At 42.5% G+C, this 16,626-nt stretch overlaps 1 protein-coding gene and 1 non-coding gene across 7 annotated transcripts in view; one reads left to right on the top strand and one right to left on the bottom strand.

Annotated features, from left to right (window-relative positions):
• PHF20 (PHD finger protein 20) overlaps positions 1–16,626 on the bottom strand; it is a 147,999-nt gene that overhangs the window by 8,048 nt on the left and 123,325 nt on the right. For all 6 annotated transcript variants that reach the window (XM_047771197.1, XM_047771196.1, XM_047771195.1 and 3 more), the window contains 3 exons: positions 11,022–11,121; positions 7,691–7,886; positions 364–769 (listed from right to left, as the gene is read on the bottom strand). In XM_047771197.1, the coding sequence (XP_047627153.1) occupies positions 364–769; positions 7,691–7,886; positions 11,022–11,121 (702 nt within the window). The remainder of the gene's footprint in view (positions 1–363; positions 770–7,690; positions 7,887–11,021; positions 11,122–16,626) is intronic.
• LOC125123774 (U6 spliceosomal RNA) lies at positions 10,537–10,639 on the top strand. Its single transcript, XR_007134154.1, has one exon. It is a non-coding gene; the product is annotated as a U6 spliceosomal RNA (small nuclear RNA).

The following is a 16,626-nucleotide window of genomic DNA, read 5'->3' on the forward strand; positions in this document are numbered from 1 at the left end:
AAGGATTAGCACTTTGGGAGCGATTACAGTATAAATTGCCTGAAGAAAACTGATTTTCCTAACTGACTTTCATTTATCAAGTTCCAATCAACCTTTTTCTCCTTGCTACCTCCCACCTCTCCACTCCCACCGACTCTGCCATTTTGTGGACATTTCCTAGAACCAATCATCTTTGAAGTTTGTCTCCTGACTCTATATCCATTTTTAACAGACAAAAATACACCTGTGACAAGCAGATTGAAATACAATTTTATAGTAAATACAACTTGATAATAAATACCTTTCACAGAACATTTAGTCCTAGGAGGAGATGGTACAAGCACTCAAACAAGGAATTAAGAACAAGAACAACGAGCCCCATACCTTTGGGGAGCCAGATTTGGGGTCACTGTCCCCTCTGCTCCTGTCTTGGTCTAGAGGCCAGCCCAGGCGCGGAGGGAGGGCATCGTCACCGTTCTCGTGGAGCGGGCTGACAGCATCATCAAGGGCGGAGCGCCGGGTCTCCACCACCAGCTTCTGTTCCACAGCCGGGTAATAGGTGCGGGGCTTCTGGTAGCAGTGCTCGCTGGTGATATACGACTCCTCCACTGACCGGGGCAAGGGCAGGGGCAGAGGCTTCTCCACTGCCCCATTCAAAGTTCTATAGCTTGGGGCTTCCTCCCTGCTCTTGGCTTCAGTGACATGGATGTGTCTGGAATGCAATCTCCCCTCTAACAGACGCTGTTTCCAAGGCTGACACCACAGCTGCAGATCAGGATGCTCCCGGCTTCTATTAGGAGGGCAAACACAGAAAGGGTTTTGGAGTACCTGGGACCATAGCAGGGGCTTCCCAAAGTGGGGAAGAGCTCCCACCTGGGCCATCTGGTCACAAGCCACCACTTTCTACACAAGAGGGAGTGTAAATCCGCAGTCTCTGAAGAGGCTACTTCCAGGCAAGCTCCTGCTGCACCACTTGCAGTGAGGGGGACTGGACGTGGAGCCAGGAGACCTGACAGCATTTCAGCTCAGCTGCTGATTAACAATGCAGCTGGGCTGTGCACTCAGCCAGCCTCATTCCTGTCCCTCCCCTGCAAAACTCACTGACCATCTGTCTGCCAGCAACCACTGAGTTTGATATGAGTTTGATAAAGATTAAGTGAATTAATTTGAATGGAAGTACAGAATACTTTGTTGGTGGTAAAGTGCTCTTCAAATGTCACTCACAAAAAATAACTTTAATTAATTAGAAACAACCAATAAACAATAAATGAAACTTTTTCTTTATTAGTAATGAAAGAAGTAAAAAAAAAATCACAATCCCCCCCAACTTATTAATAAACAGTCACAATAATCCTGGCATGTAATGCACTCAATTATACAAACCCGGTTGGTAATCAAAAATCTCTGCAAAGGCCATTAATAACAAAGTTTTTAAACATCCTTCAGGAAAAAAAAAAAAAAACTTCCAAAATCTTCTGTTCTCACCATTCCAAAAAAAAATTTTGTTACTAAACAACAAAGATTCGCAAAATTACAATGAGGTAACCACCTCACACCAGTCAGAATGGCCATCATTAATTAAAAAGTCCACAGATAATGAAAGCTGAAGAGGGTGTGGAGAAAAGGCAACCCTCCTACACTGCTAATGGGAATGTAAACTGACGTAGCCATTATGGAGCCCAGTATGAAGGTTCCTCAAAAAACTAAAAATAGAGTTGCCATGTGATCCAGCAATCCACTCCTGAGCATATACCTGGACAAAACTACAGTTCAAAAAAATACAGACAGCTCTGTTCTCAGCAGCACTATTTACAATTGCCAAGACATGGAAACAACCTAAATGTCCATCAACAGATGAATGGATAAAGATGTGGTATGTGTGTATACAATGGAATATTCCTTAGCCATAAAAAAGAATAAAATATTACCATTTGCAGCTACATGGATGGACCTAGAGATTATCACACCATAGGAAGTAAATCAGAAAAAGAAAGACAAATACCAAATGTGGTATCTAAAATAGGACACAAACTTATCTACAGAACAGAAACAGATTCACTGACATAGAAAATTGACTTGTGGTTGCCAAGGGGGAGGAGGGGCAGGGGAGGGTTGGATTGGGAGTTTGGGACTATATCATTTATAGGAAGGATAAACAAGAATCTACTGTATAGCACAGGGAACTATAGTCAATATCCTGTAATAAACCATAATGGAAAAGAACATGAAAAAAATAATGGCGTAGGTCACAATTGTGGCTCGGATCTGATCCCTGGCCCGGAAATCCACATGCCACGGGGCAGCCAAAAAAGAAAAAAAAAAAAAAAACAATAAAACATATGTATGTATAACTGAATCACTTTGCTGTGTATCAGAAACTAAAACAACACACAAATCAACTATACTTCAATTAAAACAAACAAACCAAAAAACCCTCAAGGATTATGATCCCTTTCTGGGTAACAGACACCTCCAAGAATCTGAAACCTCTGCCTACATGTATGTGTGTACATAAAATTCTATGTATGACTTTAGAGTTCCCTAAAGTTATCTGTTGCTTGAGGTTTGACCCAACAGAAAGTCATTAAATTAATTTATTGGATCATAATCAATTATTTAAAAAAAAGAACAGAAAATACCAGAGTGCACCATTCTGAGGAGTTTTGTGAAATTTTAGTTTTGAACATGTGATATAAAATGTATTTCTAACTGTGATATATATATATATATTTAAGTTAAAAAGTTGCTACTCTGGTGGTTCCTGTCATGGCTCAGTGGTTAGGGAATCCGACTAGGAACCATCAGGTTGCAGGTTTGCTCCCTGGCCTTGCTCAGTGGGTTAAGGATCCGGCATTGCCGTGAGCTGTGGTGTAGGCTGCAGATGTGGCTTGGATCCCGTGTTGCTGTGGCTCTGGCGTAGGCCAGCAGCTACAGCTCTGATTAGACCCCTGGCCTGGGAACCTCCATATGCCTCAAGAGCGGCCCTAGAAAAGGCAAAAAGATAAAAAGACAAAAAAAAAAGTTGCTACTCTAGAAAAGCTTCACCTTTTAATTCTTATCTGTCACCCCAAATTTCCATTATAATTTTTGATCGTTAAATGAAAGGAAGGAAGCAAGGAAAGGAGAAAAGGAGGAAGAAAACCTGGGCTTCTCTAGTAATGCCCACTAGCTCCCAGCAGTTCCTAGCTAGGAGGAGTGTTTGGAAACAAGTGGGAGGACTGACGGGTGCTACTCGCATTTGGTTCACAGATGTGCAGAAATGTGTGGGAGCCTTTCTGACTGTCACAATGACTACTAATTATCACAAATGTACTAGTGGTATTCAGTTCACTGAATTCAGAGATGCTAAATATCCTGTAATGCTCAGTACAATCCCACACATACAGAGAATTATCTCATGGTATAACGATGAACATTACCTTCCCATTCCCAACAGAGAAACGCTGAAACAGCAGGAACTCACCAGCAACTCCTACATATGGGTACCCCAACCCCCACTTTCCTGAAGCCTTTCTACAGAAATGGAATGGCATGGAATGATCTTACAAGATCTAAAATTCTGCTCGTAAGGGGCTGGAACTATGCTTTCTCAGCTCTCCCACTCCAAAAATCCCCAATACCCCTCTTAACCCCTGGGGAAGGAGAGGAGACTGCCAGCATGGAGGCAGCCTGGGTCTCTGGCCCCCTCCAGTAGGGTATTACAGCTTGCTAAAGGACCCCAGACACACCTTAGAAAACATAACTGCATCAGAGGAAATAGGAGTCATTGTTAACTTCCAGGTCTACTATAGTCTGAAATCTGTTAACTTGGAGCATGTAAGCCATAGTATGGACCTGTTCTTGTATGAAAATCACGAAAGTCTTTTTGCTCCTTCCTTCCTACAATTTTGACCCTCCTAGCTAAGATCTGAAGCCTTCTTCATCCTAGATGATCCGGGCCTTTCTTTGTAAACCCCATCAATCATGTACAGCCATTCATGTTACTTTTTTTTTTTTAATAATTTATGTTTAGTTACTATAGACAGCCAGGAAGTTGTTTATTTTGGCCACGCCCATGGCATATGGAAGTTCCCAGGCCAAGGATCGAACCCATGCCACAGCAGTAACCTGAGCCATAGCAATGATCCTTAACTACTAAGCCACCAGGGAACTCCCATGCATGTTACTTTTTAAATAGCAAGAGTTGCTCTGAAGTTACTCCCAATTTTATTGTTTGCCTTTGAAAATGAATCATTTAAGTACAAAATTTTTGAGAATGAAGACCTAAAATCCTGCTAGCAGAGACTATCCAGGTATACAGAGATACACTGGGACCACGTCCCCATCTCCCAGGATCTTTTCTCCATATATAATGTCGAACAAGATCTCCTCATACGCCCCGCTGAACAGCTCAGAGAAGTCAGGTTTAATTCCAGTACAAACTCACTGCTATAGGGAAGAAGGATCTAAATGGGGTTTCACAAAGAATAAGGTTCTAGAATATGGGACAGGGCCAGAAGCACTGGCATTTCAGTGAGAAGAGAGAACACCATCTGATCGAATCCTCAAATGAAATGAAACATGGTAATATTTACAATCAGGAGCATCACCTGAGGTTTTTCCATGCCCTCGCCTTCCACCTGTCTCAATTTCTGACATCTCATTTGGTTTACATTGAGTAGAATTTTCTGATTTTATAAAATGTGATGGAATAGCTAGTCTATGACATCCTAAACAGGGGCTGTCAATTGATTCAGTTCACCTCAACAGATACTGCCACAGTAATGGCTAATTTCCCCTGGTAACAGCTATCCTTTCCTTCTCTTATACGTGCCTCCACCCTCCCTCCTGAGTTTGCAGAGGGCACATGGCCAACTGGTAGCCTCTTGCAGTAAGGTGTGTTCATGAAACCACTTGCTCCCCTTTTTTCTCTCTTACCCCTCCCTGGAGGTTAGAGCAGGTGGGAGGGTGAGAGGTACAGGTGAGACTACTTGGACCATGCAGATGAGATTAACTTTCATGGAATGTCAGCACAATAAGACAGAAGGAACCCAAGTCCCCAAGTCCACAGTTGGAACCTTGGAGAAAGGCCATCTACCTGGCCTGGACCACTGCCTACCTCTGGACCATGTTTTATATGAAAAAGAAAATGCCATTTTGTTTTAGCTTTTTTTTTTTTTTTTAATGGCTGCGCCCACAGCGTATGGAAGTTCCCGGGGAATGAATCTGAGCCGCAGCTGTGACCTATTATGCCACAGCTGTAGCAATGCCCGTTCCTTAACCCACCACACAGGGAACCAAGAATCAAACCCATGCCTCAGCAGTGACCTGAGCCACCACAGAGACAATGCCAGATCCTTAACCCACTTCACCACAGCAGGAACTTTTTTTTTTTTTTTTTGGCTTTTTAGGGCTATACCCACAGCGTATGGTAATTTCTAGGGGTCAAATAGGAGCTGTTGCTGCCAGTCTACACAGCAGCCACAACAATGCAGGATCCAAGCATGTCTGCAACTTACACCAAAGCTCACGGCAACGCTGGATCCTTAACCCACTGAGCGAGGCCAGGGATCGAACCTGTATCCTCAAGGATGCCAGTCAGGTTCATTAACCACTGAGCCACAACAGGGACTCCCACAGCAGGAACTCCTAGCTTCTATTTTTTTGGTCTTTGTTATAGCAGCTTGGCTTTTGCCCAAATCAGTATTAGACCCTTGCAGAATGTGCCCTGTCCCCCACCCCTTGTCGTGCTAGTACATGAAGCCAGGCCTTTGCGCACTGGAATGCAAGAGAAAGCAACCCCCATTCTGTCAGCTCCAGGCTGACACTCTACTTTGCCTGACACCAAGAGCCTCCAGAACTCATAAGCACAAAGGAAACTTAGTTGGAGACTGGCCTATCGGTCTAATTCACTTGTGGCACTAGAGTTTGTCACTGTTGATGACTTCATTAAAATAGCACCCTATGGGCAGGCCTGTGGGAGAACCTAAGTTTGAGACTCTATCTCTGCCATCCACTGTGCTGATACCAAAAGAAAATTCATGGAACTACTGAGGAGAGGCAGTTGGAAAGATCAGGACAAGCACTTGATGAGAGTAAGGATTTGGGTTCTAGACCTGGCTCTGTCCCTGGAAACCATGAGAGAGTGGCTGCCACACTTAAGGCCCAACTGCCCTATTTGGTAAAGTGGGAGCAAATCATAAAAGCCAACAGACCCCAATAGGAGCCACATTTCTTTCTCAGAGCTTACATGAACTTGGGTCACCTGACACTAGAATGCAACCACAGAAGGAAACTCATACTCAATTTACTCCAAATTCTGGCCACAAAAAGCCTTAAGTCCAGCTCCAAAAGGCCTAAAACTTTTCTAGATGAGGAAATCATCAAAAGACATATGTATTAGGCAACCATTATGCCAGAGAATGGGCCCACCACCAGTGTTTCTTCTAGCAGCTTTTGATTTTACTTTGTTTACCAACCAAGAATGTTTAGGATGAACAGAAAAACAAAACATAGTATTGTATATAATGGAATATTATTTAGCCTTAAAAAAGGAAAAACCTCTGATACAGGTTACAATAACTTTGGACATTATGCTAAGTGAAATAAGCCAGTCGCAAAGAGACAAATACTGTATAATCTCATTTATATATAGTATCTAGAGGAGTCAAATTCAGAGAGACAGAAAGTGGAATGGTGGTTGCCAGGGGCTGGGGGAGGGGAAATGGAGAGAAGTTGTCTAATGGGTACAGAGTCTGGTCTGCAAGATGAAAACAGTTCTAAGATTGGATGTGACAGAGTGAATGTACTTAACACTACTGAACTGTACACTTAAAATGGTTAAGACGGTAAACTTTATATCACGTATATCTTACTACAATTTTTAAAACAAAACCAAAAACCTCAGAACAGTACACCAAAACAAAAAGACAAACTAAACACCATTACCTTGACTATAGTGGTGTTTGCAAGGTTATATACATTTGTTAAAACTAAATAAATATTTTAAATGAGTGAACTTAATTACACGTAAATTACGATTTTTAGAAAGAATGTTCATCATGTAACAAAACTTTTTTTTGGAGTTCCCATCATGACACAGAGGAAAGGAATCTGACTAGGAACCATGAGGTTATGGGTTCAATCCCTGGCCTCACTCAGTGGGTTAAGGATCCAGCGTTGACATGAGCTGCGGTTAGGGTTAGGTCACAGACATGGCTCAGATCTAGTGTTACTGTGGCTGTGGTATAGGCCGGCGGCTATAGCTCCAATTGGACCCCTAGCCTGGGAACCTCAATATGGCGCCAGTACGCCCCTAAAAAAAAGACAAAAAAAAATTTTTTTTCTGGTCTTCCGTTTTAGGGCTGCACTTGCGGCATATGGTGGTTCCCAGGCTAGGGGTCCAATCGGAGCTGTAGCCACCAGCCTATGCCAGGGCCACAGCAACATGGGATCTGAGCCATCTCTGCAACCTACACCACAGCTCACAGCAAAGCCGGATCCTTAACCCACTGAGCGAGGCCAGGCATCCAACCTCTGTCCTCAAGGACACCAGTCAGGTTTGTTAACTGCTGAGCCACGATGGGAACTCTGACAGAATGTTTAATAAAGGTCACAAACTCATCCATCTCATCATTGATTTTCTGGCTTTTCAATTTCTCATATTTATCCTGCTCTTGGCCCAGGCTGAATCAGACTCATCCCCAAAGCTGCAGGTGCCACACACACTTACTGTAAGATGCTCATCTTGAGCTGAAGGCCATGCAGAACCTCGATCACTCTCTGCACATCACCAAGAAGCTGGTGAGTGGCCACAATCTTCTTGGCATTCTGATGGGAGTAGTTCTCTTCTAAAAATGCCAGGCCATGCATGTGTCCCCTGCTCAACCACTCCTTGTCATACCAGTACTTGAAACCAGGCCTCTGACCTAAAGCAGTAACAATAAGACAGTTAATCCTTGGTCTGAAGGAAACCCAGACCATTTCATCATTGCACAATTACCACACAAACTAATGGAATGATGGACTGGTGTGTTCATTTTATTCATTCACTCATCCAATATACAATTACTTGGCACCTACTATATGCTGGGCTCTGTACTAGGTGTTGGCAATAAGGTAGTAAGGTATGCAAATTTCCTGATCTCTGCAAGAGAGAGAGTGAGAACTTGGATATCTTGCTAAATTTAAATCACATCACTCCCTCTCCCACTTAATACCTTCAATGACTTCCTAATGTACACAGAAGAAAACTCAAAGCCCTTACTCAGGTCTCATGAGGCCTATAGGATCTGGCTCCTTCCTGCCCTCCTTATCCCATTCTTTCTGGAACACAGAGAGCTCTTCCTATCTTAGGATCTCTGGTCTAGCAACCCCACCCCTGCCCCCAACCCCTGTCTGGAGCACTAGTCCCAAGGTCTTTGTAGGACTGGCTCCTACCACCTCCTCAGAGAGGCCTTATGTTACCTCCCAAGGTAAAAGAGCCTCTTCTGGGCCTCCCAGCTCCCTGTCCGAGGGCTTTTGCCCCATTGAAGCATTCATCCCTCCCTAACATGTTCTTGTTTGACTTATTGTGCCATCTGTTTCTAGCCCCAATCCCACTAAGAGTCAGAAAAATGGGAACTGTTTTGCTCATGGTTATACCTGCCAAAGCTATCTTGAATGGACTGATCAAATGGAAAGAAGCCCCAAGGTCCCCTCCAACTGTCACCTACCACTTAACCAAATGGGTGGTCAGCACCCACTCCCTTCTGTGGACCGCCCCCCCTTTCCCATCTGTTACAATGACAGATGAACTGAATGGCTTCAGTGGTCTTGTTCATCACAGAGATCCTTAGGAAGGACTGAAAACACAACCACTTATGACCTGGCAGTGTTTCTTGCTCCAAAAGCCCAGGGAACAGCTTTCAATCAGACCATTGTTCACCTACCAGTAGCTATAAAAACCCTAAAATAACCCAGGTAACCCCTCACAAAGTCCTTGGGCTCTTTCCAGCTTTCCTAAGACAAACAGTGGGGATGCACCTCCACCATGTTAATGGCACCTTTAAGGAACCTTTAAAGAATAAATCTGTTAGGTTAAACTTCTGGCCCAAGACATTGCATAGTTAAATACAGTCAATAAAAATGACAGGCACTGAATGCTCCATTCAAGGAATCTATTCCCAGGCTTGGCAATTTGGTTATAAAAGTTCAGAAAGTGCACAGGGATTGATGAAGATGGTGCATATGATTTCTCAAAAGGGAAAAGCGGAGGGAAAGACTGAGAGACAATAAAGCAGACAAAAGATATTTTTAAACAGTGCCCTAAAGGAGCCCTTGTTATTGTGTGTGGAATCTCAGAGGCCTGAGCAGCAGGAGGCAGGATTCAGAGCAGCACTGCCTGCTTCACAAGACAAAGGTTAGAGACAGGGGTTTCCTATTTAGCACCAACTGTCTGAGTGATCCTAGGCCAATCCGGTCCCTTCTGGCGCTGGTGCTCACTTGTTAAATGTCAAGGCTAAACTAAGTGGTCTGTGTGTTCCTGCCCATCAATTATATTCTATGACTCATAGACTAATCTTCTGTCCATATTCTTTCCTTGGGATAAAGGGAAAAACTGAGGCAGAGTGCTCTCAGTCTATGGACTAATCTAGCACAAGAAGACACAGTGTCACAATAAAAGTTATCAGGCCCCAAAGGGACCTACTTGCTAGAAAATGAACTGGGGTAGCCCAGTCCCTCCCTGTTTAACCAGCAAAATCAAAAGAGTTGGTTCCACAAGTCAGTCTTTCTTTTTTTTTTTCGTCTTTTTAGGGCCACACCTGCGGCGTATGGAGGTTCTCAGGCTAGGGATCGAATCGGAGCTACAGCTGCCAGCCTACACCAACACAGGATCCAAGCCACGTCTGCGACCTACACCACAGCTCACGGCAATGGTGGATCCTTAACCCACTAAGCAAGGCTAGGGATGGAACCTGGTGTCTTCATGGATGCCAGTCAGGTTCATTTCCACTAAGCCACGATGGGAACTCCCCACAAGTCAGCTCTAATTCCAACTTGCCTTATGAGATTAGGAAAGTCATCCATACTGGGCATCGATTTCTTCCTCCTAAGCAAAGACAGCAATAGGCGCTCCTACCAGGCCCACCTCAGTGGACTAAAAGGAATAGCAGAAGCAGAGGCTCTCAAGCGTTGTCTAGCTCTAAGGGGATCATGAGCCTGGACCCAAGGAGAGAGACCTTACAGGTGATGAATGGAGACAATGTCACCATCCCACTGACAGCAAGACAAGAACCACAGATTTATAATCCACCCCTGAGATTTCTGGAAAAGAGCACCCAAGAGCCACAGGCCAGCCCTGTGGTCATAGAACAATAAAACTAACTGATCCTAAGGAATTAATTCACTGCCCTCGGTGGCAGATAGGCTCTTGGCAAACACGCCTTTCCCCTCCCAAGGGCCTATCTCCCTTCTAGGTGGCAACAATGCAGTGGAAGGCAGATGCCACCAGAGGGAGCAGAGGTCGGTTTCTAACCTTCCAATGGCCCTGAAAAGCCAAGGACAAAGCCTATATCCTCATGAACTCTTAAGGAAAAGGTGCTCGCTCTGGCAGCACCTATTCTAAAACCGGAATGGTAGAGAGAAGATTATCATGGACCCTACACTAGAATGATATGCAAATCTGTACAATATAGTTTATAGAGAATTTTAGTCATACAGATGAAAAAGTTCTAGAGATCTACTGTACAACACTATGCTTACAGTTTATAAGCAATGCTGTATTGTACATTTCAACATTTAAGAGGGCAGATCTCATGTTATATGATTTTTACCACACACAAAAATTCCAGCACAAGGCCAGGCCTTCCACTAGGTGAACCTCTTCATGTATGACCTCTTAGTACCAAGTTCAGGACAGCTGGCCACCGGGTGAGCTAGCAACAAAGGCGAAGAGGAGTCAGAGTCTAGCCGATGCTGAAGAAATGAGTCTCAAGACCACAAACACTCAGGCTGCTTCACCGCCAGCTGTGCCAAGGAAAAGACTACATACTGTTAACATCCCTGACTCCAGAAATCTCTACCTGGAGGGTCTTGGCAAACATAACAGGTGTATTTCTCAGGCACATTTTCTTCCAGTAATCCCATGCAGACCCCATGCTGCCAGCACTGGCACTCTTCACACTGTCAGAATTAAAGAAGCAATAAAAATTAAACTCAGAAGGAATCCTCCATCCAAAGATAAGACCCACCTGTGGAGGGAGGGGTGGTGGGAGGAAGGAGAGAAGGAGAACACTCCCTACTGGCAGACTTGGGAGCAGAGCTGCAACCACTTGTCTAGAACCCCTTGTCTAGAACCGTGCTGGCCAATAGGGCAGCCACCAGCCACCTGTGCTTCTAACATTTAAATTAACAAAGTTAAAAATTCAGTTCCTTAGCCCCATTAGCCATATCTCAAGTACTCGACAGTCACATGACGCCAGTGGCCACTGTACTGGACAGCACAGATGAAGAACATTGGGATCTATTAAACAGCACTGATCTCAGAAAAACAACTATCTTCCCTCCCATTTCTAGAGGCTTTCACTTTTATGATCACTTTATGAAGACAGAGGAAAAATGTCCAAGTCCTTAGAGGAAGGCTAACTTAGAAAGACAAAAATCTGAGCTTGAATCCTGGCTCAGACATTCATTAGCTGTGTGACCATGCAAAGGTCACTTCTCCACCCTGGGCTCCAGTTCCCCCATCTACAAAATGAGATACTATTCCTATCGACCACATGGGGCAGTTAGGTGAGGAATCAATGGGTCACATGTAAAAGCTCATACTGCAGAGCCCAGCAACCAGCTTTTCTGTATTAAGAGTCTACTACTACTGCTACTGGGCAGGTGAATTCACCTTGATGCCTCCTGGAGGAACCATATGCCAGCACTTTGCATTTGTTCTCTCTAAACCTTCCCAAAGGTCACACAGCTGAGGAGAGGTAACGGTGGCTCAGAACACAAGCCTGGCTAACTGCACAGCTAGTTCTTTTAACCCCTAGGTGCCACTGCCTTCCATGGGGAAGGAGGAAAGGGAGAAGGAGCAGAAGGCAGAGAAGGAAAGAAAGGAGCAGACAATGAGGGCAGCACTGGGAGACGTGGGGCTGGCCTGAGGATAGTAAGCCTGAGGGGCTAGGGGTCCAGAGCAGGAAATGGAGAGGAAAAGGGAGATGCCGAAAGAGATAGTAGGATACTTTAAACAATTCCAAACCAGGGCCCTAAACCTTATGACTACCCAACTCAACGGATAGCTGTGGACGATGACAGTGGGTGAGCTTCTGTCCTGGGAGTGGGCCACCAGCCTGGCCACAAGGGAAAAAGTCCAAAGCTCACAGTTCTTAGACACTAGGAGTCACAGAACCCAGCATCAGGAGGGCTTTTATGGGCTAATTATATCGCAGTCAATAGGGGCAGATCTAGATGGACGAGAAACTACAGATATGATCCACATTCTTCATTTTCCAATGAGGAAACTAAGGCTCAGAGGGAAAGAAAAGGGTGTGAAGACAACAAAGGCAGTTATTAGCAGAAAACAGAATGAATAAAAATCTCTCTCATCAATGACTCAAGTATCTTAAAAACTAGGATACATCGAAACTGAAATAAATACAGCTAAAGTGAAAATTTCTAAATAACATTTCTCATGTGGGTATGGCTAAAATACATTATTCTATTTAAAAAAAAATTTTTTAGCTGTACCTGTGGCATGTGAAAGTTCCCAGGCCAGGGATCAAACATATGCTTCAGTTTTAGCCTGTACCACATCTGTGGCAACACCACCAGATCCTTAACCCAATGCTTTACAATGGAACTTCACATTATTCATTTTTAAAAAGTTTAAATTTAGCAATGAATAAGAATAACAACAGAAAGGATAAAACATCTAAGAATAAATCTAATACTATTGAAGAACAAAACATGCAAGATCTATATGAAGAAAATTTTTAAATATTTGAAGGTCAACGAGACTTAAGTCAAAGGTAAACTGTACTTTATTCCAGGATAGCAAGAGTCCTTTTCCAAAGGATGTCATTTCTCCTAGGATTAATATATAAAAACAATGTAGTGGAGTTCCCATCCTAGCTCAGCGGAAATGAATCTGACTAGGAACCACGAAGTTACAGGTTCGATTCCTGGCCTTGCTCAGTGGGTTAAGGATCTGGTGTTGCCGTGACCTGTGGTGTAAGCTGTGCAGACGTGGCTTGGACCCGGCACTGCTGTGGCTGTGGCACAGGCCAGCAGTTGTAGCTCCGATTTGACCCCTAGCCTGGGAACCTCCATATGCCGTGGGTGCGGCCCTAAAAAGCAATAAATAAATAAATAATGTAGTGCTTGGAGTTCCCACTGTGGTACAGCAGAAACGAATCTGACTAGTATCCATGAGGGAGCAGGTTCGATCCCTGGCCTTGCTCAGTGGGCTGGGGATCGGGCACTACCATGAGCTGTGGTGTAGGTTGCAGACATGGTTCAGATTCCAAGTTGCTGTGGCTATGGCACAGGCCAGCAGCTGTAGCTCCAATTCGACCCCTAGCCTGGGAACTTACATATGTCGAGGATGAGGCCCTAAAACAAAAAAACAAAAAAAGAAAGAAAAATAATGTAGTGCCAATGAAATAATAAATACCTTTCGAACCATAAAGAAGCTGATTCTAAAATTAATAGCCAGGAAATTTATAAAAAATAAAAGGAGGTACTAGATCAACCAGATATTTTTTAATATTATAAAGGTATATTAAAACAGGATTGTACAGCAAATATATGGACAGAAGGATCAACGGAAAGAGAGAATGCAAATGAAATCCAAACTACATACAGAAACAGCGTGAATAAAGGTGGCTTTTCAATAATGGGGCACAGTGTTGGGACAACTGGATAGCAGGAGCCCTCACCTCATACCAGGATAAATTCCAGGCAAATCAAATATTTACATTTTTTTTTTTTCTTTTTAGGGCTGCACCTGAGACATATGGAGGTTCCCAGGCTAGGGGTCTAATTGGAGCTACAGCTGCTGGCCTACACCACAGCTAGAGCAATGAGGGATCTGAGCTGCATCTTCGACCTACACTACAGCTCACAGCAATGCCAGGGATTGAACCCACAACCTCATGGTTCCTAGTTGGATTCGTTTCTGCTGCGTCATGATGGGAACTCCTTACATGTTTTTTAAAAAATAAATGAAACCTCAAAAGTACCAGAAAAAAACCATGAGAAAATTCTTTTATTGACTTTTCTATAAACTTTTATGAGCTTCCAATGAGGAAGCAACTGCTATTTAATTCTCAAGAGCCATTAAAGAAAAGTTTAATATATTTGACCTCATAAAAACAAAGTATCTATAAGACAAGTCAAAAGACAGATGACAAAGTGGGTACAAATATTTTTACTGTTCTCACAGCTGATACAAAAACATACCTACAAAAAGTCTATACAAACAAGTAGGAAAATGACCAACCATCCAATAGAAAAATAAAGGACATGAACAGACAAGTCAAAAGGGAAAAAAAAAGAATTGTTAAATAAAAAGATGTTCAAACCAACCACTAGAGGAATAAAGTAATGAAATGTGAAATGAAACCAGCCTAATAATATTCATACACATTAGTATTTCTAGTTTTGGGGATTACATGTAAATATCAATTAATTCTTTATACCTTTATGTACTGTCTGAAGTTTGTGTAATAAACATTTACTACTTTATTCTTATGTTATTCTTATGAAAAAGTGTCTATACAGCATAATTTTCATTTATATATGTATGGGTATGTGTATGCCAAAATAACAACGGTTATCCTGGGTAAAAATAATCTGGATAATTCTGTTCTTCTTTGTAACTTTTGGAAAATATGGAAAATCACAATCAGAAAAAATTTTTTTTTCTTTTTTAGGGCCATACCTGTGGCATGCGTAAGTTCCCAGGCTAGAGGTCAAATCAGAGGTGCAGCTGCTGGCCTATGCCACAGCCATAGTCACGCCAGGTCCAAGCTGCGTATGCGACTAAGCTGCAGCTCATGGCAAAGCCAGCTCCTTAACCCACTGAGGCCAAGGATCAAACCTGCATCCTCATGGATACTAGTCGGGTTCTTAACCCACTAAGTCACAATGGGAACTCACTGGCAAACTTTTTCTTAAAGACCCAGATAATAAATATTTTAGGGTTTGGGCCATGTAGTCTCTCTCACAACTACTCAACTCTGCCCCGAGCCCCTGGAGGAAAATGAATGACCATGGTTATGCTACAAAAATAAGACTCAAGCTAAATTTGGCCTGTGGAACATAGTTTGTTAACCTTTGCCCTAGAGCAACAAATATGTAACATTAGGTGCCAAATCCCTGTAAAAATTGTATAGCAGCTTTGAAAGTCTTTTCCCCCCCCCCCCCCCCATGGCTGTACCTGCAGCATATAAAGGTTCCTGGGCCAGGGATCAAAATCCCAGCCACAGCTGAGGCATCGCAGGATCCTTAACCTGCTGCACCACAGCAGAAACGCCAAGAGGCCCATTTTAAGCTTTGTTTGCTTGCCTTCCCTAGAAGCAGCCCTTATCATCTCCTTCTTTATTACTCCAGCAAATATATTCTCACCATTCTTTTTTTCCCTTTCTTTTTATGATAAAATGTACATAACATAAAATTTACCATCTTAACCATTTTTAAATGAATGTAGCAGTAAGTGAACTGGCATTGAGTACATTCACACTGCTGTACAACCATCTTTTTCTAAAACATGTTAACTTCCATATGCCACAGGTGTGGCCCTAAAAAGCAAAAAATAAGATAGCTCAAAAAAAAGAGGAGTAAGTTTATCAAAACCTGTGCTAAAAGAGTTTAAAGAATTTAAATATTAAATAGGTTTCCTGATGTTCATTTTTTATGTGGTACCCAGATTTCTGAAACATTCATGATTATTAAGATTTTTTTTCATTGTGAAGAGTATTTATTTTAGTTGCTGTAACTATTAAGTAAGATTTTAACCTTCCAGTGATTTAAATTAGCACTGGTAAATAAAATCAAGTAATAATATACATGAGCAATATTGACACCAAATAATAAAAATGACCAAAGAAAACTATTTCTCAAAAGTAATGTATTCATCTTCCAGAGAACAAACTGTAAATGTATTCTAGGGTTGTGCAAATTATCAACTAAGTTAAAAAATTTTTAAAAGAAATTATTTAAACTTTCCTAGATGACATATGCATTTAAAACTAGACAAATACAGTTTAAAAATTTAAACTGTATTTGCTCCAGTTAGCTCCCTCTAAATTTATGCGTTTTGCTAAAGTTACGGAGTGAAACTACTATATATAAAAATAGATAATCAACAAGGACCTACTATAGAGCACAGGGAACTCTATATAATATTCTATAATAACCTATATGGGAAAAATGAAACTGAAAAAGAATGGACATATGAATATGTGTAACTGAATCACTTTAGTGCACACCTGAAACTAACACAACATTGTAATTCAGTACTACAACAATAAAATATAAATTTTTTTTAAAAGTTACTGAGAGGAAAAGGTACACTGCTCATAATGACAGGGCAAGTTAGAAACTGTTCCTCTATAATACAAAGCCAGCTGGACAGCAGAGAAAAGTCTTCTACAGCAAAACCCAAGGTGTTTTCACATTCAAGTGAGCTCATCA

This window comes from Phacochoerus africanus, chromosome 3 (genome assembly GCF_016906955.1).
Source record: "Phacochoerus africanus isolate WHEZ1 chromosome 3, ROS_Pafr_v1, whole genome shotgun sequence".
In the NCBI taxonomy this organism is placed as follows: Eukaryota; Metazoa; Chordata; class Mammalia; order Artiodactyla; family Suidae; genus Phacochoerus; species Phacochoerus africanus.